At 41.3% G+C, this 21,609-nt stretch overlaps 1 protein-coding gene and 1 non-coding gene across 3 annotated transcripts in view; both read left to right on the top strand.

Annotated features, from left to right (window-relative positions):
• Positions 1-21,609, top strand: part of LOC126412640 (pre-piRNA 3'-exonuclease trimmer-like) — a 228,370-nt gene that overhangs the window by 122,530 nt on the left and 84,231 nt on the right. For both annotated transcript variants that reach the window (XM_050082325.1, XM_050082335.1), the window contains exons 7-9: positions 12,713-12,812; positions 12,884-12,980; positions 19,584-19,670. In XM_050082325.1, the coding sequence (XP_049938282.1) occupies positions 12,713-12,812; positions 12,884-12,980; positions 19,584-19,670 (284 nt within the window). The remainder of the gene's footprint in view (positions 1-12,712; positions 12,813-12,883; positions 12,981-19,583; positions 19,671-21,609) is intronic.
• On the top strand, positions 4,139-4,212 carry Trnat-ugu (transfer RNA threonine (anticodon UGU)). Its single transcript has one exon. It is a non-coding gene; the product is annotated as a tRNA-Thr (tRNA).

Raw genomic sequence — 21,609 nt, 5'->3', positions numbered from 1 at the left:
ACCCTGCGGTGCGTCTTAAATATACACTGCTGGCCATTAAAATTGCTACACCATGAAGATGACGTGCTACAGATGTGAAATTTAACTGACAGGAAGAAGATGCCGTGGTATGAAAATGATTAGCTTTTCAGAGCATTCACAGAAGGTTGGTGCTGGTGGCGACACCTGCAACGTGCTGACATGAGGAAAGTTTCCAACCGATTTCTCATACACAAACAGCAGTTGACTGGCATTGCCTGGTGAAACGTTGTTGTGATGCCTCATGTAAGGAGGAGAAATGCGTACCATCACGTTTCCGACTTTGATATAGGTCGGATTGTAGCCTATCGCAATTGCGGTTTATTGTATCGCGACATTGCTGGTTGCGTTGGTTGAGATCCAATGACTGTAAGCAGACATGGAATCGTTGGGTTCAGTAGGGTAATACAGAACATCGTGCTGGATCCCAATGGCCTTGTATCACTAGCAGTCGAGATGACAGGCATCTTATCCGCATGGCTGTAACGTATTGTGCAGCCACGTCTCGATCCCTGAGTCAACAGAAGGGGACGTTTGCAAGACAACAACCATGTGCACGAACAGTTTGATGACGTTTGCAGCAGCATGGACTATCAGCTCGGAGACCATGGCTGCGGTTACCCTTGACGCTGCATCACAGACAGGAGTGCCTGCGATGGTGAACTCAACGACGAACCTGGGTGCACGAATGGCAAAACGTCATATTTTCGGATGAATCCAGGTTCTGTTTACAGCATCATGATTGTCGCATCTGTGTTTGGCGACATTGTGGTGAATGCACATTGGAAGCATGTATTCGTCATTGCCATACTGGCGTATCACCCGGTGTGATGGTATGGAGTGCCATTGGTTACACATCTTGGTCACCTCTTGTTCACATTGACGGCACTTTGAACAGTGGACGCTACATTTCAGATGTGTTACGACCCGTGGCTCTGTCCTTCATTCGATCCCTACGAAACCCTACATTTCAGCAGGATAATGCACGACCCCATGTTGCAGATCCTGTACGGGCCTTTCTGGATACAGAAAATGTTCGACTGCTGCCCTGGCCAGCACATTCTGACTGAAAACGTCTGGTCAATGATGGCCAAGCAACTGGCTCCTCACCATACGCCAGTCACTACTCTTGATGAACTGTGGTATCGTGTTGAAGCTGCATGGGCAGCTGTACCTGTACACACCATCCAAGCTCTGTTTGACTCAGTGCCCAGGCGTATCAAGGCCGTTATTACGGCCAGAGGTGGTTGTTCAGGGTACTGATTTCTCAGGATCTATGCACCCAAATTGCATGAAAATGTAATCACATGTCAGTTCTAGTATAATATATTTGTCCAATGAATACCCATTTATCATCTGCATTTCTTCTCGGTGTAACAGTTTTAATGGCCAGTAGTGTACATTCTGTACTTAATTTTTCTCATAGAACACAAATCAATAACATAAACAAACCAAAGATTGTGTTCTGTGAGAAAAATTAAGTAAAAAATGTATACTGCGTGGTTCTGTGCAGTGGAACATATTATCTGAAGATGACTGAAACCAATCATTATCGAAGGACTTCATATTGTGATCAAAGACTGGAATAAAAAACATTTGTTTTGTGTTTGAGACTATGTCACAGCTTGTGAGAAAAATTTAAATAGAGGTTCTTGCGAGCAAATGTTGTTCAACCAATATTTGATGTGAGTTTCTTTCATCACCAAGGACTGGAAATAAACCTCTGTATAGCAGAGATTAAGATGGGCAGTGAGGTGGTCACAGGCAATATAGGCAAATGTGCTACAAATACCACCAGCTCGTCCCATAATTTTATTGTACCAGAGGCCAGTTATTGGCCACCTAGTTAAAGTACTGCATACCACAACGCACCATATTGAGATAGCACCCAGCATTCAGTCTCTCGATGACAATGGAGATTGGCAGCTGACCGTTTTTCCATGACAAAAGCAGAATTTGAAGAAATGTTATAAATGGATATTTTGTGCAGATCTGACAGCCTGTGGGCATCACCATTACATCTAATAAAGAAAGATGGAGCCAGGAGGCCCTGTGAATATTACTGCATTTTGAATGCACTTACTATTTCAGCTGCTACCCAATCCCTAATATAGAGGATTTTGTGACTGTATTACTCAGAGCTACAGATTTTAGCATAATTGATTGTAAAAAGGCTTATTACCTGATTCCTGTGGCAGGAGAAGACCTCACCAAGACCACAGTTATAACATCTTTTGCTATTTTTTAGAGTATCTGTGCATGCCATTTGGTGTAAAAAATACCACCCAACCATGGCAGAATTTTATTAATGAAGTGCTGTGGAGGCTGAATTACTGTCTCGTCTGTCGAGACGATATGTTGGTATTTTCCTGTATGGCAGCATTATATGAGAAACACCTCAGTGCAGTGTCTGATGACATATGAAAATACAGTTTAATAGTAAATGGCATAAAATATGTTCTGTGCCAAAAACAAGTAACGTTATTCAGCCATGCGGTTTCTGTGGTCAGTATTTGTCTACTTAAAAAGAAGATAGCGGTCCTTAAAGACATCCCATGTCGAACCGATTTTTCAGTGGCTAAGAAGATTCTTTGGGATTGTTATCTTCTACTGGTGGGAGCAACAGAGATATAGGCACCGCTGACAGCATCACTCACAGATAACATAGCTGCAGTCCCCCACCCCACGTCTTGGCACCATGGATGCCACATTTGCAATATGTCTTTGAAAAGGTAAAAGCCTGTTTACAGAAAGCAGTTCTCTTAACTCATGAGGTCTGTAATGCACTATTAGCAGTAGTGATAGATGCTGCCCTGCGAGCTATCATAGCAGCTGTCCATCAACATGTTGAGAAGTGTTGGAAACTTTTAGGTTTTTCCTTCTGCGAACTGATGTTGGCACAAACCAACTGGAGTTCATACGACTGAGATCTGCTGGTCCTTTATGAAGCGGTGTGGCGCTTCTGCCCTCGTGTAGAAGGGAGGCCATTTGTAGTCTATTTGGACCCTAGATCAATTATGATCACTTTCAAGAGACTCGAAGTGTGTTGTTCTCCCCGACAACCAGAGTTTATTGTTCAATTTATGACAGGCATAAGACACATTAGGGAGACACAAAATGTCACCAATTGGGATTGGTACTATTACTTGTACAATAAATTACAGTCAGCTGAGTGTGGTGCAAGCCAGAGACAAACAGCTACAGGAGTAATTACAAATGAATTTCAGCTACCCCCTAGTTCAAAGAAGTACAGTTAATAGGTTCAAAAGACCTCGTTTGGTGTGGTGTGTCTTGATTCACACCAAGACCATTTATGACAGCATTCACAACCCTGTCCAGTACAAAAGTCACCGTTAAGTTAATGACAGAGCAATTTTTGTGGCCCAGCATTAAAATGACTTTCGTCAGAGTGATCGAGAACATATGTAACATGTTAACAGTTCAAAGTTAACACACACACACACACACACACACACACACACACACAGTGGGAGAATTTCCAGAAGCAACAGGCTTTTTCTCCCATGTACACATAGATCTTGCAGATCTGCCTCCACCATCAGAGGGGTGTCAGTTATATTTCAGCTATTGGTAGATACATTTGTTGTATGGAATGCGATACCAGTCAGTACACGTTAGTGGAAACAGCAGCAAGAACATTTTGTCTGTCCAGTTCATTTCACTATGGATCAAGGGTGGCAATTTGAGTTGGCACTGTTCCTTGAATTGTCCAAGCACAGACGAAGGTCAATGGCCGGGTCGCCATTTAACTATATATGAAGATAGTAACTGTTCTCGAAAGAACAGATACCGTTGATTACCGTGCAGCTTCTCTAGAATAAATGATAATTAATTGAAACCCTCAGCTGCCGACAGGTGTTGTTGACATACCTTGATGGGGACAGCTGAAAATGTGTGCCCCGACCGGAACTCGAACCCAGGATCGTCTGTGCGAGTGCGCACAGGTTGCCTGAACTCTTACGGGAATTGTCAACTTACGAGTGGCTGGGCAAAGTATCTATTAGGAACATTACGTATGTAGATTGTGGACAGTTGGGAATGTGGGTCTCATGGGAAGCATGCAAGGGACAAGTCCCTGCAGTCACACTATTCATCTGTTTCCTTGGTGGCTCAGATGGATAGAGCGTCTGCCATGTAAGCAGAAGATCCTGGGTTCGAGTCCCAGTCGGGGCACACATTTTCAGTTGTCCCCATCAAGGTATGTCAACAACGCCTGTTGGCAGCTGAGGATTTCAATGAATTATCATTTACATCAAGATCTGTTGAGAAAACAATGGACTACGCTATTGCGCAAAGTTGCAATGATATGTCATATTGTTCCAAAGATATTAAGTATCAAAGAGTGTCTACATTTTTTGGGAACTCTCTCTATATTGTTGGGAGCATGTTAGTAAAGATGGGAAAACTCATGTTTGAGTGTAGTTGCACAATGCAGAAACAGTGTACCTAGGTCCTCCTGAGAATGTGGCCAGCGAGCAAATAATTTATGGCGGATCTGGACCTGCACAATAGACCGCTGCTGGCCGCTCGTCTGCCTGTGCGACTTAGTATAGCAAACAGTGTCCAGAGACGGTCAGGGTGGGCCCTGGTCATGGTAACATTTCGTCGACAGCCATCTCTGGCTATTTCTGTTTGGGGGTTTTGCTTTTTCGATGGTGAGTGCTGTCTTACAATTCTGTATATTTTGTTGCTTATGGACTCTGGGACTCGCCCATCCCCAGGGCATGAGGACGACGTGGGAAACAATTATGAAAATTCTTGGGAATTTTTTTTCCACTGTTACCTGAGTATGGGTTTCTCAAGGGGGTTATTCAGCATCTTTCATTGAAGGTGACATGCAACTCTCGATGATGAGACCCTGGGAACTGATTTACATGCTTCCAACTGGCTGTTGTGTTAAACCCTTCTGCTCACTGCCTATTTTCTGTATGAGATGTGCGAATCCGAGGTATAGAGAAAAGGAGGAGAAATTTTTCTGGTGGTCTTGGGAGTATTTTTACTACTTCTTGATGTTAGTTTCTGGACTTTGGCTGTGTGCCTAGTCATAGACAGTGTTGGATTTATTTTTGGTGCGACTCTGACTTCTCATCTGCACTGTGTTTCTTGTGAAGATGATTATGAGTCCATGCTGCCAGTGCACTCCTGGCAACAGGATCTGCAATTAACTGACTTTCTGGCTCAGGTCAGCACTACTCTCTCTTGCTTTGATCACTCTAGACATGGTAGAGCGGCACTCGCAGTTTATCTCTATCTTTTCAGGGCGTATGCCACACAACAGCTAGGTAGGTTTAATGTCTGGCCATAACTTCAGATAGTGTTTTGATACACTACTGTAACATTCCTGATGTCATGCAGCTTCTTACTAAACCGCTTAAACTTGTTTATATTGTTCCTGTATACAGCTTAACCATTCCCTTTTTAGTTATTGTAAGACACAATCAGCTGTAAATTTACAGAATGTCCATGGAATATTTCTGTTCCATATCCTCTTCCGTCTATGTGCTCCATTGATATTCATGCAATCTCTTTCATATGTTACATCATAGTTGAGGTCAAGGATTATGTGTCCCAGACATGTTATTGTAATTAATCACACATAAGTTTCATAATCACTTAAATTCAGTGCAAGTTCATGAATTTTATTCGTGTTTGACATTTGTTTGAGCTAGCATGTCACAGTCGAACCATCTTGTTTGTCCACTTGTTTCACGGGGTGATGTTGTCATTACTCATGATTTGGGGTGAGAAATCTGTAAGTCTTGACCATTTGCATCCGTTCGAGAATTTGTTGAAGCGATATTTGGGCTGTACCAGAACTGAATTCTGGCAGTCTTTGACTTTGTTGGTTTGTACTGTTGATAACTTCATTATCAGTGTGAGAGATAGTGTTTGACATCAACATTTTATATTCCATGTTGGGACCAGTGTTGTCACACAACCCTCTGTTATATACTGTGGATTCTCAAATAATGCATCACATTTAATTTTGCCCACATTTTTCATTGAAAAAGTTCATTCTCAGTTGATTCAGGCGTTGAGTTTCCAAGCTTTTAGTACATTTTACTCTCAGCTTATGCAACACTAATCATTTTTTGTTTGATAATAATTTGAGTTCCTGTTGTATTTTTGGTTACATATTCCTTGGATATGCAGGTGTTGGCAATCAGTAGTATTGTTGTTGTTGTTCTTGTTGTGGTCTTCAGTCCTGAGACTGGTTTGATGCAGCTTTCCATGCTACTCTATCCTGTGCAAGCTTCTTCATCTCCCAGTACCTACTGCAGCCTACATCCTTCTGAATCTGCCTAGTGTATTCATCTCTTGGTCTCCCTCTACGATTTTTACCCTCCACCCTGCCCTACAATACTAAATTCGTGATCCGTCAATGTCTCAGAACATGTCCTACCAACCGATCCCTTCTTCTAGTCAAATTGTGCCACAAGCTCCTCTTCTCCCCAATTCTATTCAATACCTCCTCATCAGTTATGTGATCTACCCATCTAATCTTCAGCATTCTTCTGTAGCACCACATTTCGAAAGCTTCTATTCTCTTCTTGTCTAAACTATTTATTGTCCAAGTTTCACTTTCATACATGGCTACGCTCCATACAAATACTTTCAGAAACGACTTCCTGACATTTAAATCTATACTCGATGTTAACAAATTTTTCTTCTTCGGAAACGCTTTCCTTACCATTGCCAGTCTACATTTTATATCCTCTCTACTTCGACCATCATCAGTTATTTTGCTCCCCAAATAGCAAAACTCATTTACTGCTTTAAGCGTGTCATTTCCTAATCTAATTCCCACAGAATCACCTGATTTAATTCGACTATGTTCCATTATCCTTATTTTTCTTTTGTTGATGTTCATCTTATATCCTCCTTTCAAGACACTGTCCATTCCATTCAACTGCCCTTCCAGATCCTTTGCTGTCTCTGACAGAATTACAGTGTCATCAGCAAACTTCAAAGTTTTTATTTCTTCTCCATGGATTTTAATTCCTACTCCGAATGTTTCTTTGGTTTCCTTTACTGCTTGCTCAGTACACAGATTGAATAACATCGGAGATAGGCTACAACCATGTCTCACTCCCGTCTCAACTACTACTTCCCTCTCATGCCCCTCGACTCTTATAACTGCCATCTGGTTTCTGTACAAATTGTAAGTAGCCTTTTGCTCCCTGTATTTTACCCCTGCCACCTTCAGAATTTGAAAGAGAGTATTCCAGTCAACATTGTCAAAAGCTTTCTCCAAATCTACAAATGCTAGAAACGTAGGTTTGCCTTTCCTTAATCTATTTTCTAAGATAAGTCTGAGGGTCAGTATTGCCTCACATGTTCCAACATTTCTACGGAATCCAAACTGATCTTCCCCGAGGTCGGCTTCTATCAGATTTTCCATTCGTCTGTAAAGAATTTGTGTTAGTACTTTGCGACTGTGGCTTATTAAACTGATAGTTCGGTAATTTTCACGTCTGTCAACACTTGCTTTCCTTGGGATTGGAATTATTATATTCATCTTGAAGTCTGAGGGTATTTCTCGTGTCTCATACATCTTGCTCACCAGATGGTAGAGTTTTTTCAGGACTGGCTCTCCCAAGGCTGTCAGTAGTTCTAATGGAATGTTGTCTACTCCCGGGGCCTAGTTTCGACTTAGGTCTCTCAGTGCTCTATCAAACTCTTCACGCAGTATCGTATCTCCAGTTTCATCTTCATCTACATCCTCTTCCCTTTCTATAACATTGCCCTCAAGTACATCTCCCTTGTATAGACCCTCTATATACTCCTTCCACCTTTCTGCTTTCCCTTCTTTGCTTAGAACTGGGTTTCCATCTGAGCTCTTGATATTCATGCAAGTCGTTCTCTTATCTCCAAAGGTCTCTTTAATTTTCCTGTAGGTGGTATCTATCTTACCCCTGGCGAGATAAGCCTCTACATCCTTACATTTGTCCTCTAGCCATGCCTGCTTAGCCATTTTGCACTTCCTGTTGATATCATGTACTGCATTTTTATATTTTCTCTTTTCATCGATTAAATTCAATATTTCTTCTATTACCCAAGGGTTTCTACTAGCCCTCGTCTTTTTACCTATTTGAACCCTCTGCTGCCTTCACTATTTCATCCCTCAAAGTTACCCATTCTTCTTCTACTGTATTTCTTTCCCCTATTCCTGTCAATTGTTCCCTTATACTCTCCCTGAAACTCTGTACAACCTCTGGTTCTTTCAGTTTATCCAGGTCTCATCTCCTTAAATTCCCACCTTTTTGCAGTTTCTTCAGTTTTAATCTACAGTTCATAACCAATAGATTGTGGTCAGAGTCCACATCTGCCCCTGGAAATGTCTTACAATTTAAAACCTGGTTCCTAAATCTCTGTCTTACCACTTTATAGTCTATCTGATACCTTTTAGTATCTCCAGGGTTCTTCCATGTATACAACCTTCTTTTATGATTCTTGAACCAAGTGTTAGCTATGATTAATTTATGCTCCGTGCAAAATTCTACCAGGCGGCTTCCTCTTTCATTTCTTAGCCCCAATCCATATTCACCTAGTATGTTTCCTTCTCTCCCTTTTCCTGCTCTTGAATTCCAGTCACTCATGACTATTAAATTTTCGTCTCCCTTCACTACCTGAATAATTTCTTTTATCTCCTCATACATTTCATCAATTTCTTCGTCACCTGCAGAGCTAGTTGGCATATAAACTTGTAGTACTGTAGTAGATGTAGGCTTCGTGTCTATCTTGGCCACAATAATGCGTTCACTATGCTGTTTGTAGTAGCTTACCCGTACTCCTACTTTTTTATTCATTATTAAACGTACTCCTGCATTACCCCTATTTGATTTTGTATTTATGACCCTGTATTCACCTGACCGAAAGCCTTGTTCCTCCTGTCACCGAACTTCACTAATTCCCACTATATCTAACTTTAACTTATCCATTTCCCTTTTTAAATTTTCTAACCTACCTGCCCAATTAATGGATCTGACATTCCACGCTCCGATCCGTAGAACACCAGTATTCTTTCTCCTGATAACGATGTCCTCCTGAGTAGTCCCCGCCTGGAGATCTGAATGGGGGACTATTTTACCTCTGGAATATTTTACCCAAGAGGACGCCATCATCATTTAATCATACAGTAAAGCTGCATGCCCTCGGGAAAAATTACGGCTGTAGTTTCCCCTTGCTTTCAGCCATTCGCAGTACCAGAACAGCAAGGCCATTTTGGTTAGTGTTACAAGGCCAGATCAGTCAATCATCCAGACTGTTGCCCCTGCAACTACTGAAAAGGCTACTGCCCCTCCTCAGGAACCACACGTTTGTCTGGCCTCTCAACAGATACCCCTCCGTTGTGGTTGCACCTACGGTACGGCTATCTGTGTCGTTGAGGTATGCAAGCCTCCCCAACAACGGCAAGGTCCATGGTTCATGAGGGGGGTCAGTAGTATTAGTAGATACAGAATAGTTTTGCTTTCATATACTGCCACATTGTAACCACAATTGAGTCATAATCCAAAAGCAAGCTTGTCAGTCAAGTACAACACTTACCACTGGATGAACATTTACTATGAAGACCAGCATATTGACAGAATAGAACTGGCTCCTGGTTGGAGAGCCCTGCTGTTTATACAAGCATTGAATATTCCAAAATATGTAAACATTACAATTGTAAGATGATAAACACTAAGTAATAAATATTTACCGGTGAACGTATATGAACTGGTGGCCTGCAACATGCCAGCAAGCGATGGTAATCACTACTCACACTAAGTAATAAATATTTACTGGTGAACAGATATGAACTGGCGGCCTGAGACATGCCAGCAAGCGATGGTAACCACATCTCCACACTGCTTTCAGTGGAACTTGCGGCAGTATAGCTGTCTCTCTTCAATCATTGTGATATACTTTTGCTCTGACTGCAGTCTTTCTCAAATAAGCCCTGAAATGAGATGCTTTTTCCATGATACCCTGCCCACACCACCTGTTGTAACCTTCCATCACCCTCCGAACCCCTGTAACATCCTTTTCAAACTATATCATCAATGGGAACACCAGGTTGGAGTATACCCATTGAGCTTTCAGCCTTAGCTTTTTTTCAGCAAAGAACACACACACACACACACACACCTAATGCACATGACTGCTACCACTGTCATCTCCAACCAGAATGTGACTGTCATGCAAATAGGAATCTGGAAGGGGGCGGGGAAGGGGAAGTAATAGCAGGATATGGGTGGGAGGAGAGAAGAGTGCTGTCTGGGGAGTTTAGAAGAGCACTGTGTGGGGACTGTGCAGGGACTAGATGGCAGCCTGATGAGACTACCACAGGCAGCATTGGGAGGGAAGATATGGATGGCCCAGCCTCTGATGGGTTGTAGGATAAGCCTGTGACAGGACTGGAATAGGAAGTGCTAGGTGGGTCGATTGAGCAGGTCTTCCATCTGGGTCTTCCACAGGGATATGATCCCTGTGACAGGGGTTGGGATTGGGAGTGGTATAAGGATGGACTAGGATGTTGTGGAGATTCAGTGGGTGACAGAACATCACTTCAGGAGGATTGGTGAGGATCCTGGGTAGGATGTCTCTTATTTCAGGGCTTGATGATAAATAATCAAAGCCCTGACAAAGGATGTGGTTCAGTTGGTCCAGTCAGGGGTGCTATTCGGTGATGAATGGACCACTCCTTTCTAGCTGGCTCTTAGGGGTGGTGGAAGGATTGGCAGGAGTGGGGTAATGGCACTGGAAATCTGTTTGTGGACTAGGTCCAGGGGATAGTGCCTGTCTGTGAATGCCTTGGTAAGACTTTCAGCATACTGGTAACGGGAGTTCTTGTCACAGAAGATAGGCCTCCCTAGGTGCCCAGTCTGTACGAGAAGGATTTTTGGTGTGGAATAGAAGACAGCTGTCAAAATGCAAGTACTGTTGGTGGTTGGTGGGTTTAATGTGGGCAGGGGTGCAGTTGGAGCCATCAGAGTGGAGGAGGTTAACATTCAGGAAGGCAGGAAGGTGGCATGCTGCGTTGAGGAGGACAAGTTGAAGCAGATGTGGGAGAGAAGCTGTTGAGGTGGCGAAGGAATGAGGACAGAGTGTCTTATCTGTGAGTCTCAGTCATGAAAACATCATCAGTGAACCTGAACCTGACCAGGTGTTTGGGGTTTTGGTTAGCTAGGAAGCTTTCCTCTAGATGGCCCATAAACATTAGTGTAGGAGGGTGCCATACTGTGCCTATGGCTGTGTTGTAGATTTGTTTGCATACCTTCCTTTCAGATGAGAATTAGTTACATGTTAGGATAAAGTTTGTCAGTTGTGTGAGGAATGAGGTAATGGGTTCAGAGTCTGAAGGATACTGGGAAAGGTAGTGTTCAATTGCAGCAAGACCATTGGCATAAGAGATGTCAGTGTATATGAAGTGGCATCAACAGTGACCAGTAGGGAATCAGGGGGTAAAGGGTGGGGATGGTGGAGAATTGAAGGTAGTGGTTGGTATCTTTGATGTGGGAGTCTAGATTACAGGCAATTGGTTGGAGGCATTGGTCACTGAAGTCTGAAATCCTTTCAGTAGGGGCACAATGACCAGCTACAATGGGGCATCCAGGTTTGTTGGGTTTGTGAATTTTGAGGAGCATGTAGAAGGTGGTTGTGTGCAGTTTCTTCCTCCCTCAATTCATTTCTCTCTTCACCACAATGACACCCTGCCATTTCCCCACACACTCCCAATCCTCCCATCACCCCTAAAAGCCATCTACAAAAGAGTGCTCCCTTTGTCACACAATACCATCCCTGACTGGAAGAACTGAACCACATCTTTCATCAGGGCTTATTCATCATCATGCTCATTTATCATCAAGTCCTGAAATGAGGGACATTCTATCCAATGTTCTTTCCACCACTCTTAAAGAAGTGTAATTTCACCCCCCCCCCCCCCCCCCCCACAATCTCCACAACTTTGTAGTCCATCCCTATGCCACTCCCAATCCCAATCCCCTCTCACAAGGATCATATCTGGTGGAAGACCCAGGTACAAGACCTGCCCAATCATCCCACCCAGCACAGACTTATCTTACATCATCAAAGGCCAGGCATCCTGTGAGAGAAACCATGTCATACAACCAGTTGCAACCCTAGCACAGCTTTTTATATTGGTATGAGTATCAACAAGCTATCCACCAGGATGTACGGCCAGCACCAAACTCTGGTGTATAGCGAAGCAGACCACCCTGTGAAAAAACAGGCAGCTTCTGGATCCTCTCCTCCACCAAAAGCTTTAGTGAACTGCACAGACAGGAGTTATCCATACAACACATTCTCTGATCCTGAAATGATCCTAACCTCAGCCTGTGGGAACCTACTGTCCCCACACCCTCTGTCAAACAGTTTCTGCCCCCTCTGTCATATTACCTCGTCCCTTTTTATTTCCCCTCACCCTCATTGTTTTCTGCCCTCTGCCAATGCGCCCACCTTTTCTTTCCCCTCCCTTGCTCCTTTCCTTTTCTGCTCCCTGAAAAAGGAAATGATAGTTCCATAATCTAAGAGTAGTTTCTTTTTCATTTTTATGTGTATCTATCAGCAATTTTGGAATTCTCTCTCTCTCTCTCTCTCTCTCTCTCTATCTCTATCTCTATCTATCTGTCTCTCTAATATTCTGGCTAATGTGGTTTCATTGTTTCAGGTGTTACAAAACAAATTCATGATGCTGCTTGGGATTCCTATGTTTCTGGATATTGTTTTATTCGAATGGCTCATGTTATTGCTAATAGAAAGTTTGAAATGTAAGTCTTACTTGAAATATATATAGTTATTTTTATGTATCAGTTTTAGTATCCTTTTTTTCTTTTTTCAGAATAGTACAGCAACCACTAACAAGTGTGGAACATTTTACATCCCTGGAAGACTTCAAAAATAAGATTAATGTCATCCGTTGTGCTGTATCTCATATAGTAAGTATTTCTTTCATAGGTGATATGTCTGCATGCATTATGATCCATGGTCTGGAGCTACTGTCATTGGGTAGTAATCAAAATGTTCTGGATCCCAGGTTCAATCCCAACCACTACCTGAATTTTTAAAAAAAATTAGTCAGTGGTGGTGGAGAGCCTCTGGAGTCATTCATTCTGCCAGTGTCCGTGTCAAAGATGATGGAGGAGTAGACAGAGGGTCAGGGTGCCTTTTTGCCCTTGGGATTAGATAATGTCTCTGAAGGTGGAAGATTTGGCAATGATCAATGATATGATGATGCAGAAGGCAGCAGAAGCTTCCTCATTGAAGGCGCATAATGTGTATCCGTAGGACGTGGTCTATAATTGGGGGCAAAAATAAAAAAAATTAAAAGAAATTACGATGATCTCTCCATTGACAAAAAAATTCCTGATTAGTTCCTATTTGAATCTCTGGGAGGGGTCCACTAAGGGAGAAGTGACCATGAGGAAAATGTTACATTGAGTAAACCACTGAAAGGTTAATATTTTACATGTTAGAGTGCAGAATATCAGTAGTCTGAATGTGGTGGGGAAGCTATGGAATCTGAAAAAGGAAACAGAAAGGCTCATGGCAATATAATGAGATTCATAAAGTGTAATGGAATGATGATGAATTCTGTTCAGATGGTTATAGGGTAAAGTTTGCAGCAGCAGAAAATTATGCAACTAGAGTACAGTTTGTTATGAATAGGAAGGCAGGACAGAGAGTGAGTTACTTTGAACAAATCAGTGATACAGTAAACTAAAGTGCGCGTAATTTATGACGGCGGCCGAGTTTAGGTTCGTTCTGCACATCTGACGTCACAAAACACAGTCAGCCAATGAACAGGGAACGACGTTGCCAGAGCTCGACTGCAGTGCAGAGCACGGACGAGTGTCTTCAGTTTTAGAAACGTTCAGTCATAAATAAAGTAATTGAACAAAAGCAATGTATTGATAGCATACTTTCGTTTATAGAAAGTTTGGAAAAAGCATTCTTTATACCAATTGTTCATATTCTATTAATTAATTAAACCAAACAAGCAATAAGCATCCTAATTCAGGTGATAGCAAGGAAAGGTGTTTGTATCATTCTCACTAACCGCTTTTTTGCAATAAAGAACAGCGGTAATTGTTTATTTCCTATTGCACTTCGACGAAACGTGAGTAATTCATAATCATACCAACAGTGTTTGTCGGTATTTTACGTGACATTTTAAAGTCATCCGGGAGATATATTGAATGACGAGCTGCGTTAGCGTAATGGTTAAAGTGTATGGCTGCTAAGCGAAAGGTTCTGAGTTCAAACCTTGATCGCTGCTTGATATTTTCTTTATTTAAAAACAATATCGAAGTGTCTTACTTAATGAATTTTATTCGTTTGAATGTAATTTTTTGAAATTTCTAGTGGCAACTAAAATCGACCATATGGAAAGTATACGCTATGGACTTTTATCTCTACAAACTCTTCAAAATTTCGTGCAATGGTTTACTACATATAATGCTGCACAATAACTGCGTTGAACATCGAAACAAAATTAAGTCTTTTGTGGGGGTAAGGTATCAGTCAAGAAGGTGTGTAAAAATCAAATTTTTGGGCCAAATAGTTTTTGTGAAATCGAATGATAAAGTGTGTCAAAGCAGTCGAAACACCATGTGTCTGCACAGGCGAGCAATGCAATTATGACAAAATTGCGCACAGCACGGAATGCAGGGAGCACGTCTCTGTAGCAGCAAAAGGGTTAATGTGGCCGTGTTGGCTTTACTTCATAAACTGCGCACTCCCCCCTAAACGTAAGTTTGCGAACTATATTATGGCGCTGCTTCTCTTGGCACATACAACTGGCAACGCAGCAATCTCCCACGTCTGGACGGGCATGCGCGAACCGCCGAGATAAAAGAATTGAACTATAATGCCAACTACAGTAGTTCAAGTATAAACGCTGATGCAACAAGGCAGAAGAAGAAGCACTAGGGAAAATATGTGAGGGTATTTAAAATGTTACTCATTACATTAAAGGAGATAAAAATCTAATAATCAAAGGTGATTGGAACACTGTAGTGCGGAAGGAAATAAAAGAAAGATACACAGGAGAATATAGTCGTGGTAGTAGAAACGGAAGAGGAGGAAGACTAATTTTATGCATCTGGAGATACACCATCAGATGCTGGAAAAAAGTCTACAAAAACACAAAGATATCAAGGGCAGGTAAATGCAAAAAGTATCGCACAGTCAGCTTTACAGCTCATGCATCCAAGTTACATATGAGTATCTTTTAGGTGACAATAAGTTAACTTTAGGAAAGTTAAAGGCACCAGATAGGGATTTCTGATGATATGCTTGATAATGGAAGCAAGACTGAAGAAAAATCAAGACATGTTCATAAGATTTGTCAGTGTTGGAAAAGTGTGGAGAGAGAGAGAGAGAGAGAGAGAGAGAGAGAGAGAGAGAGAGAGAGAGAGAGAGAGAGAGGTACAGGGAATAACTAGTGATTTACAATATCTATAAAGACCAAGAAGGAATGATAAGAATAGAAGACCAAGAACGAAGTGCTTGGATTAAAAATGTTCTAAGAAAGGCATCCAACCTTTCACCATTACTGTTTAACCTATATGCTGAAGAAGCAATGAGGGAAATAAAAGGAAGGTTCAGGAGTGGGATTAAAATTCAGTGTGAAATGATATCAGTAATGAAATCTGCTGGTGGCATTGCTATCTTCAGTGATAGTAAAGAAGAATAACAGAAATGAACAGTCTAATGAGGACATCGATGGTAAACAAAAAAAAGAGTAAAGTAGTGAGTCATAGCAGAAATGAGATTAATGATCAACTTAGCCTCAAAATTGGTGACCAAGAAATAAATGAAGTGAAGTAATTCTTCTACCTTGGAAGCAAAATAGCACATGGTGTACAAAGCAAAGAGGATATACAAGCAGACTAGAATAGGCGAAAGGGCGTTCCTGCCTGAAAGAAGTCTACTAGTATCAAATATCGACCTTAATTTGAGAAAGAAATTTCCGAGAATGTGTATTTAGCACACCGGAATTGATGAGGAAAGGAACATGGAGAACAATGACAAGAGACAGGATAGTAAGACATTTTAAGACATCAGGGAATAACGTACATAGTATTAGAGGGTGCTGTAGAGGATAAAAGCTGTAGGGAGTAAATACCTGAGCAAACTGGGTGCAAGTGCTACTCTGAGATGAAGAGGTTGGTACAGGTGATAAAGTGAAGATGCCCTACAGTAAACCAATTACAAGACTGACGAACACCCCCGTCCCCCTAGTTACCCCTCACTGCCCAAGAAAAGAAACCTTAATCCTGAGAGTGAAAAGCTTTTTCATTAAGACCTAAGAGTTTGTTGCAGTATAGGAACTGAAGCTATTTGTTAAAAAAAGGGAGGGGGCTTTAGACAATCATGGAAATCAGGCTGTTCCAGGCTGTGGACTTCCTGCTGAGCTGTGGCGTACTCTCTGCTTTGTGAAGCATTGTCACTGTCTGTGAGCAATGAGATGGCCTGGCACACTGTACTGCAAATCTTTTGATATGCTAGCTGCGGCGTACATAGATCGCCGACCTCATACTCGTAGCTGTGCTACATCAGGGAAATTCTAGATTATGGAAATAAATAAAGAACAGCTTTTTAAAAGAAATTGTATATATTTATTGCACTTCTGAAATTTCAAAATTAATGTTAAATATGGGCAGTTTGGTAGATTATTGTGGTATGTCGGAAATTATTATTTTGGGACCGTCGAATCATAGCTGAATTAAACCTAGTTTTTAGTGCCATACATGTTTCACCTTCACAAGGTATTTTCACTGGCCTGGAATATTTACATATTTTTATTTGTACTACTTTGTTTGCATTTTGGATTGTGTCTGTGTTGGCTGTAAACAGTTCTGGCAGTTTTTGCTATTCTGTGATGTTGAGTAATGTGAAGTTCTACTTACAGATTTTGTGGATGTTGATTTACATTTTATATGCTAGTTCCTTTGTTACAGCTATTCTTCTTCAGATAACTGTCATTTAAAATTTCATTTTCACTCTTCACAGGCCTAGTAATAGAAAACACATTTAGATGTTATGTTTCAGATGTTTGTGTGTGTGTGTGTGTGTGTGTGTGTGTGTGTGTGTGTGAGAGAGAGAGAGAGAGAGAGAGAGAGAGAGAGAGAGAGAGAGAGATGGTATTTGTTTTGGTATGATTAGGTGTGGGTCTAAAAGTGTGAATATGTGTTTTGGTACGATGCTCGAATGATGGCATATGCCACGTTGGGATTAGTATATGTACTGATCACAGTTTCAACATTGTCTGCTAACAGGTAGTGTAGTGGCATAGCTATCAGAGTGCCACCTGTGCCTATCCTTTTATGGAGATTGCTCACAGCTGGAATGCTCAGTTTGGTGCAAAAGTGTGAGGCAAGCAGGCAACCATGCCATAGAGATGGACTCATGCTTCCTACAGGCAACTAAGCAAGTTTGAAAGGTGTTAAATTGTTACTTTCCAAGTGGCACAATGGTTCTTTCGCAGAACTGTCACACAGGTAGTATGTCCTGTTGTCAGTTTTTCATGGTGGTATCAGTGCTCATGTGAACATTCTCACGCTTGTAGATGAGGTTCCAGATGTCCACACAACACAGACGCTGGGCAGGATCATTTTATCATAAGGGTGGCAGTGGCAGATTGTAGAGCACAGATGAGAGGGCTTGTGAGTCCAGACGTGTCAACATTAACTGTTGCAAACCGGTTATTAGCAATGGACTACGGGCACGCACACCTCTAGCCTGTCTTCCACTATTGCTGCAGCATCGATGTGCGTGGCTCGACTAGTGTCGCCCGATTATCACTTGGAAGATAGAATGGTGCGCCACGGTCTTCAGCAGTGAAAGCAGATTCTTCTAACACACAAGTGATAATCGTGTGCCCTTATGACATAGACCTGGTGATGTGCGTGGCTCGACTAGTGTCGCCCGATTATCACTTGGAAGATAGAATGGTGCGCCACAGTCTTCAGCAGTGAAAGCAGATTCTTCTAACACACAAGTGATAATCGTGTGCCCTTATGACATAGACCTGGTGAGTGCTGTCATGTAGAGTGCATTCATCCCTGACACACTGGACCCATCCCAGGCCTTATGAACTGGGGTACAATAAACTACAACTCTCATTCACCCTTGGTGTTTCTGGAGGGGACACCAAGCAGTGTTCAGTATGTGCAGAATGTTGTTACACCTGTTCTTTTGCCATTCTTGCACCACGAAGATGATGTGTTGTTCTAACGGGATAATGCTTGCCCACACATCAAGCATGTAAGAGATATGATGGGACAAGAATTAACTCGTCTGGTATTTGTCTTGTGTACAATTGACTGGATGCCAGAGTCAGCGCCTGCGTTGCCGCCCATGGAGACTACATCATGTACTAATATGGGTGTTTCAGCATGGTTAAAAATCTGGTTGCTCAGAACTGCTTGTGCTGTTGATCAGTAAATGTAATCGTTTTCATGTACTGCATGTACAGGGTGTCTCTTATAAGAGTCATCAGGCCAATTTTCTCTGGTATTTCACAAGATATTTTTGATCTCGTTTTTGCATTGTGTAGCCGGAGTCATCCCAAACAAACAGTGCATGTCATGTCTTTCATGCGACACCCATTGTCAATGGAAAGCATTGGTTTGATTCCCCTTACAAACAAAATGATTTTTAAAGAATTTCACTAGCCCATTCGATAGAGCAGTCCTTGATTAGTCTAGTGCGACATTCATTTTGTCGGTATGTATTAAGAGGGACAGAAAAACACGAAGAATAAACAGCGGTCAAGCAGCAATCCAGTGGTGCTGCATACTTGGTTTGATGATGATGACTGGTTTGTTGGGCACTCAACTGTGTGGTCATCAGCACTCATACAAAGTCCTAATTTTTACACAGCCTAAAGTTTTGTACACAGTTCAATCTAGCCACTGTCAAGGATGATGATGATGACAACGATGACGATGACACCCAGTCCCGTGGCAGAGAAAATCCCCAACCCAGCCGGGAATCGAACCTGGGACCCCATGATCCAGAGGCAGCAACGCTAGCCAGTAGACCATGAGCTGTGGACTGAATGCTTGGTGGTAGCAGTCAGTGCAGGCCAGGAAAGTGCTGTTGTTGCTGGATTACTAGTTGTTCTTCATGTTTTACTGTTCTTGTAAATACATATAAAAAAATGAATATTGCACTAGACTAATCTGTGGCCATTTTATTGAATGGGTACGTAAAATTTGACTTGGAGAATTATTTTGTTTGTAACAGTAAACAAACTGACACTTTCCGTCAACACTGTATTATACGTAACTGAGGGCAACATGGCTACAAAAGTTGAAGATGGTAGATCGTATCTGAATTCTATGTACCTCTTTGTAAAATGAGTGTTTATTTTCTAACTGATGCTGTGGAAATTCAATATTGAGCTCTGTTATCTCTTTAGTAGCTTCAAAGTACAAATATTCAGCTTTGATTTCTCACACATGCAGAGACATTTTATGTTATGATGATATTATTCGTTTGATGTAATGCAAACACTCCTTTCAATTTTTCAGTGTCTCAGTGGTCCTGATCCAGAGTCAAGGCGACCTCAATGGATATATGTAGAAACAAGAACAAACAGAAAACTATCTGAAGATGAGGTAACCTTTCTCTTCAAAGTTTCTATTGGTTTAATAGAAAATATAGCACTTAAGTGTATTATTTAAGAATAACTGGAATGCCTATACCTTATCCTGATGTGGTAGAGAAAGAATGCACATGAACTTGCATTCTTCTGTGATAACTTCAGTCAGATATGAGCCCTGTCCTTTCTTAAAGGGCACAGAGACAACTGCACCACATCTAAAATTAGGTCTGATGCTAGCAGCTATTGCAAAATCTCACTTCTGACAGCTTTATCCAAAATTCTTGGAAAAGTGCTGTATTGAAGAGTAGTTTCACATATTTGTAAATATGAAGTATTATGTGCTTTCACTGATCAGATATTAAATGCACAGATTAACCGAAAACGCTGTATCTCTGGAACAGTCCTAGATACTTTGTTGTATTTTTTTTTATTTGATAGATAATTGCTTAATGATTACAAATAAATCCTCCATTTGGGCATATCTGTCAAAGTTCTTTTACTATAGTATTCTGAACTTTTTTATATTTTGTGGATTTTTTTCCTTCAAAAATGCCAATCCTTAAATTTTTTTTTCTGTTGATTAGTACCATATAGTTCTACATTCCTTGAAAATGAGAGCTTCCCTCTTTTAGGTTGAACAAGTTTTATAAACAATTGCAATTTTTGTCATACATAAAACCTGTTTTCTTACGACATCATCATATAACAGGCACATAAAAATCAAAACCTAGACTTATTTAACATAGTTTTAGTTTTGAAAGATGAGTAAGAGACTCATTTTTCAAGCACTTTAAATGGTTCACAAATCTAAGTGAAAGGTCCAGAGACTTAAAGTTTTCAATTTATACAACTTCTGTGCAATCTATTTTATACTGAAATTAGCCAGTCAATGAACTACAAATGTGTTCCACTGCTTCAGTATTTTCCTTTGATATAGAGTAATGCCTTGCTGTTGAACCAGTAGGAAATGGAGCACTTAAAATCTTAAAAACATTGTGAACAGGAAGTGAGCACTGATGGCATTGTTGCTGTCCTTCAGCTGAAACCTATAGCCCGAGGCTGTTCCATGTGGTAGTCTGGTGGTTTCCGGTGACTAGAAGAAGCGTTGAGGTGCTGGTGTGCAAGACTTACAGATGCCCTTCATCATTTGACTTACCTGGATGTGCTTTGCTGATCTACTTTTCAGGATAGTCTGCTGCGACAATCTGCCCAACTTCTTCTCTGAAGATATGATGCTGTTTGGAGGAATTTTCTCTGCTCTTAAAATGATTGCGTACGCTCAAGATACTTTTAAATCAATCCCACTATATTTCACTTCCACAAACAGAACACCATGTAACAATTTCCACATAAATCAATCACATTTCGTAAGCCCAGTGACTTGCAGTCCGTGAGAAACTATTACATACTTTTACAATAAATACACTTCCAAAAACCTCTCAAGGTTCTCGAAAGTCCACCAACTGCAACTCTAGAGAATCAGTAAGTAAGTAAAAGTAAGTGCCCTTTCTTTTCTTTTACACAATTTGACTGTTCACAGTAATGACTGATGTAGCACTGTCCGCACTTGCTCCTAGTGCTGGGCATTTAACTTCTGTGACGATTGAGGCAACCATTTGCCCGCGCTGATCGACCATCACTATTGCCGTATTCTCCCGATACATGTCCATCCTGCATACACAGAAACTGGTGGCGTGGTAGACACGTCTCCACTCTCTCACCCTCGTACTTAAAATATCGGGTGTTCGATATGGTGTATTTACAACTAAATTCTTGAGGCACTACATATCCCTCCCCTTAGCTCTAATACGTGATATTTTATACATATTCATTATGCACAATTACTCAGGATAATAATTATTTATATTTTAACAGTACCGGCATATTTTACCACAGTTACAAACTGTGAGCCTGTCTATCCATGTTGGAGTTATCTCTGTTCCTCTTCCAAT

The sequence above is a fragment of the Schistocerca serialis genome, chromosome 1 (genome assembly GCF_023864345.2).
Source record: "Schistocerca serialis cubense isolate TAMUIC-IGC-003099 chromosome 1, iqSchSeri2.2, whole genome shotgun sequence".
NCBI lineage: Eukaryota > Metazoa > Arthropoda > Insecta > Orthoptera > Acrididae > Schistocerca > Schistocerca serialis.
This window is presented reverse-complemented; position numbering and strand designations above follow the sequence as displayed.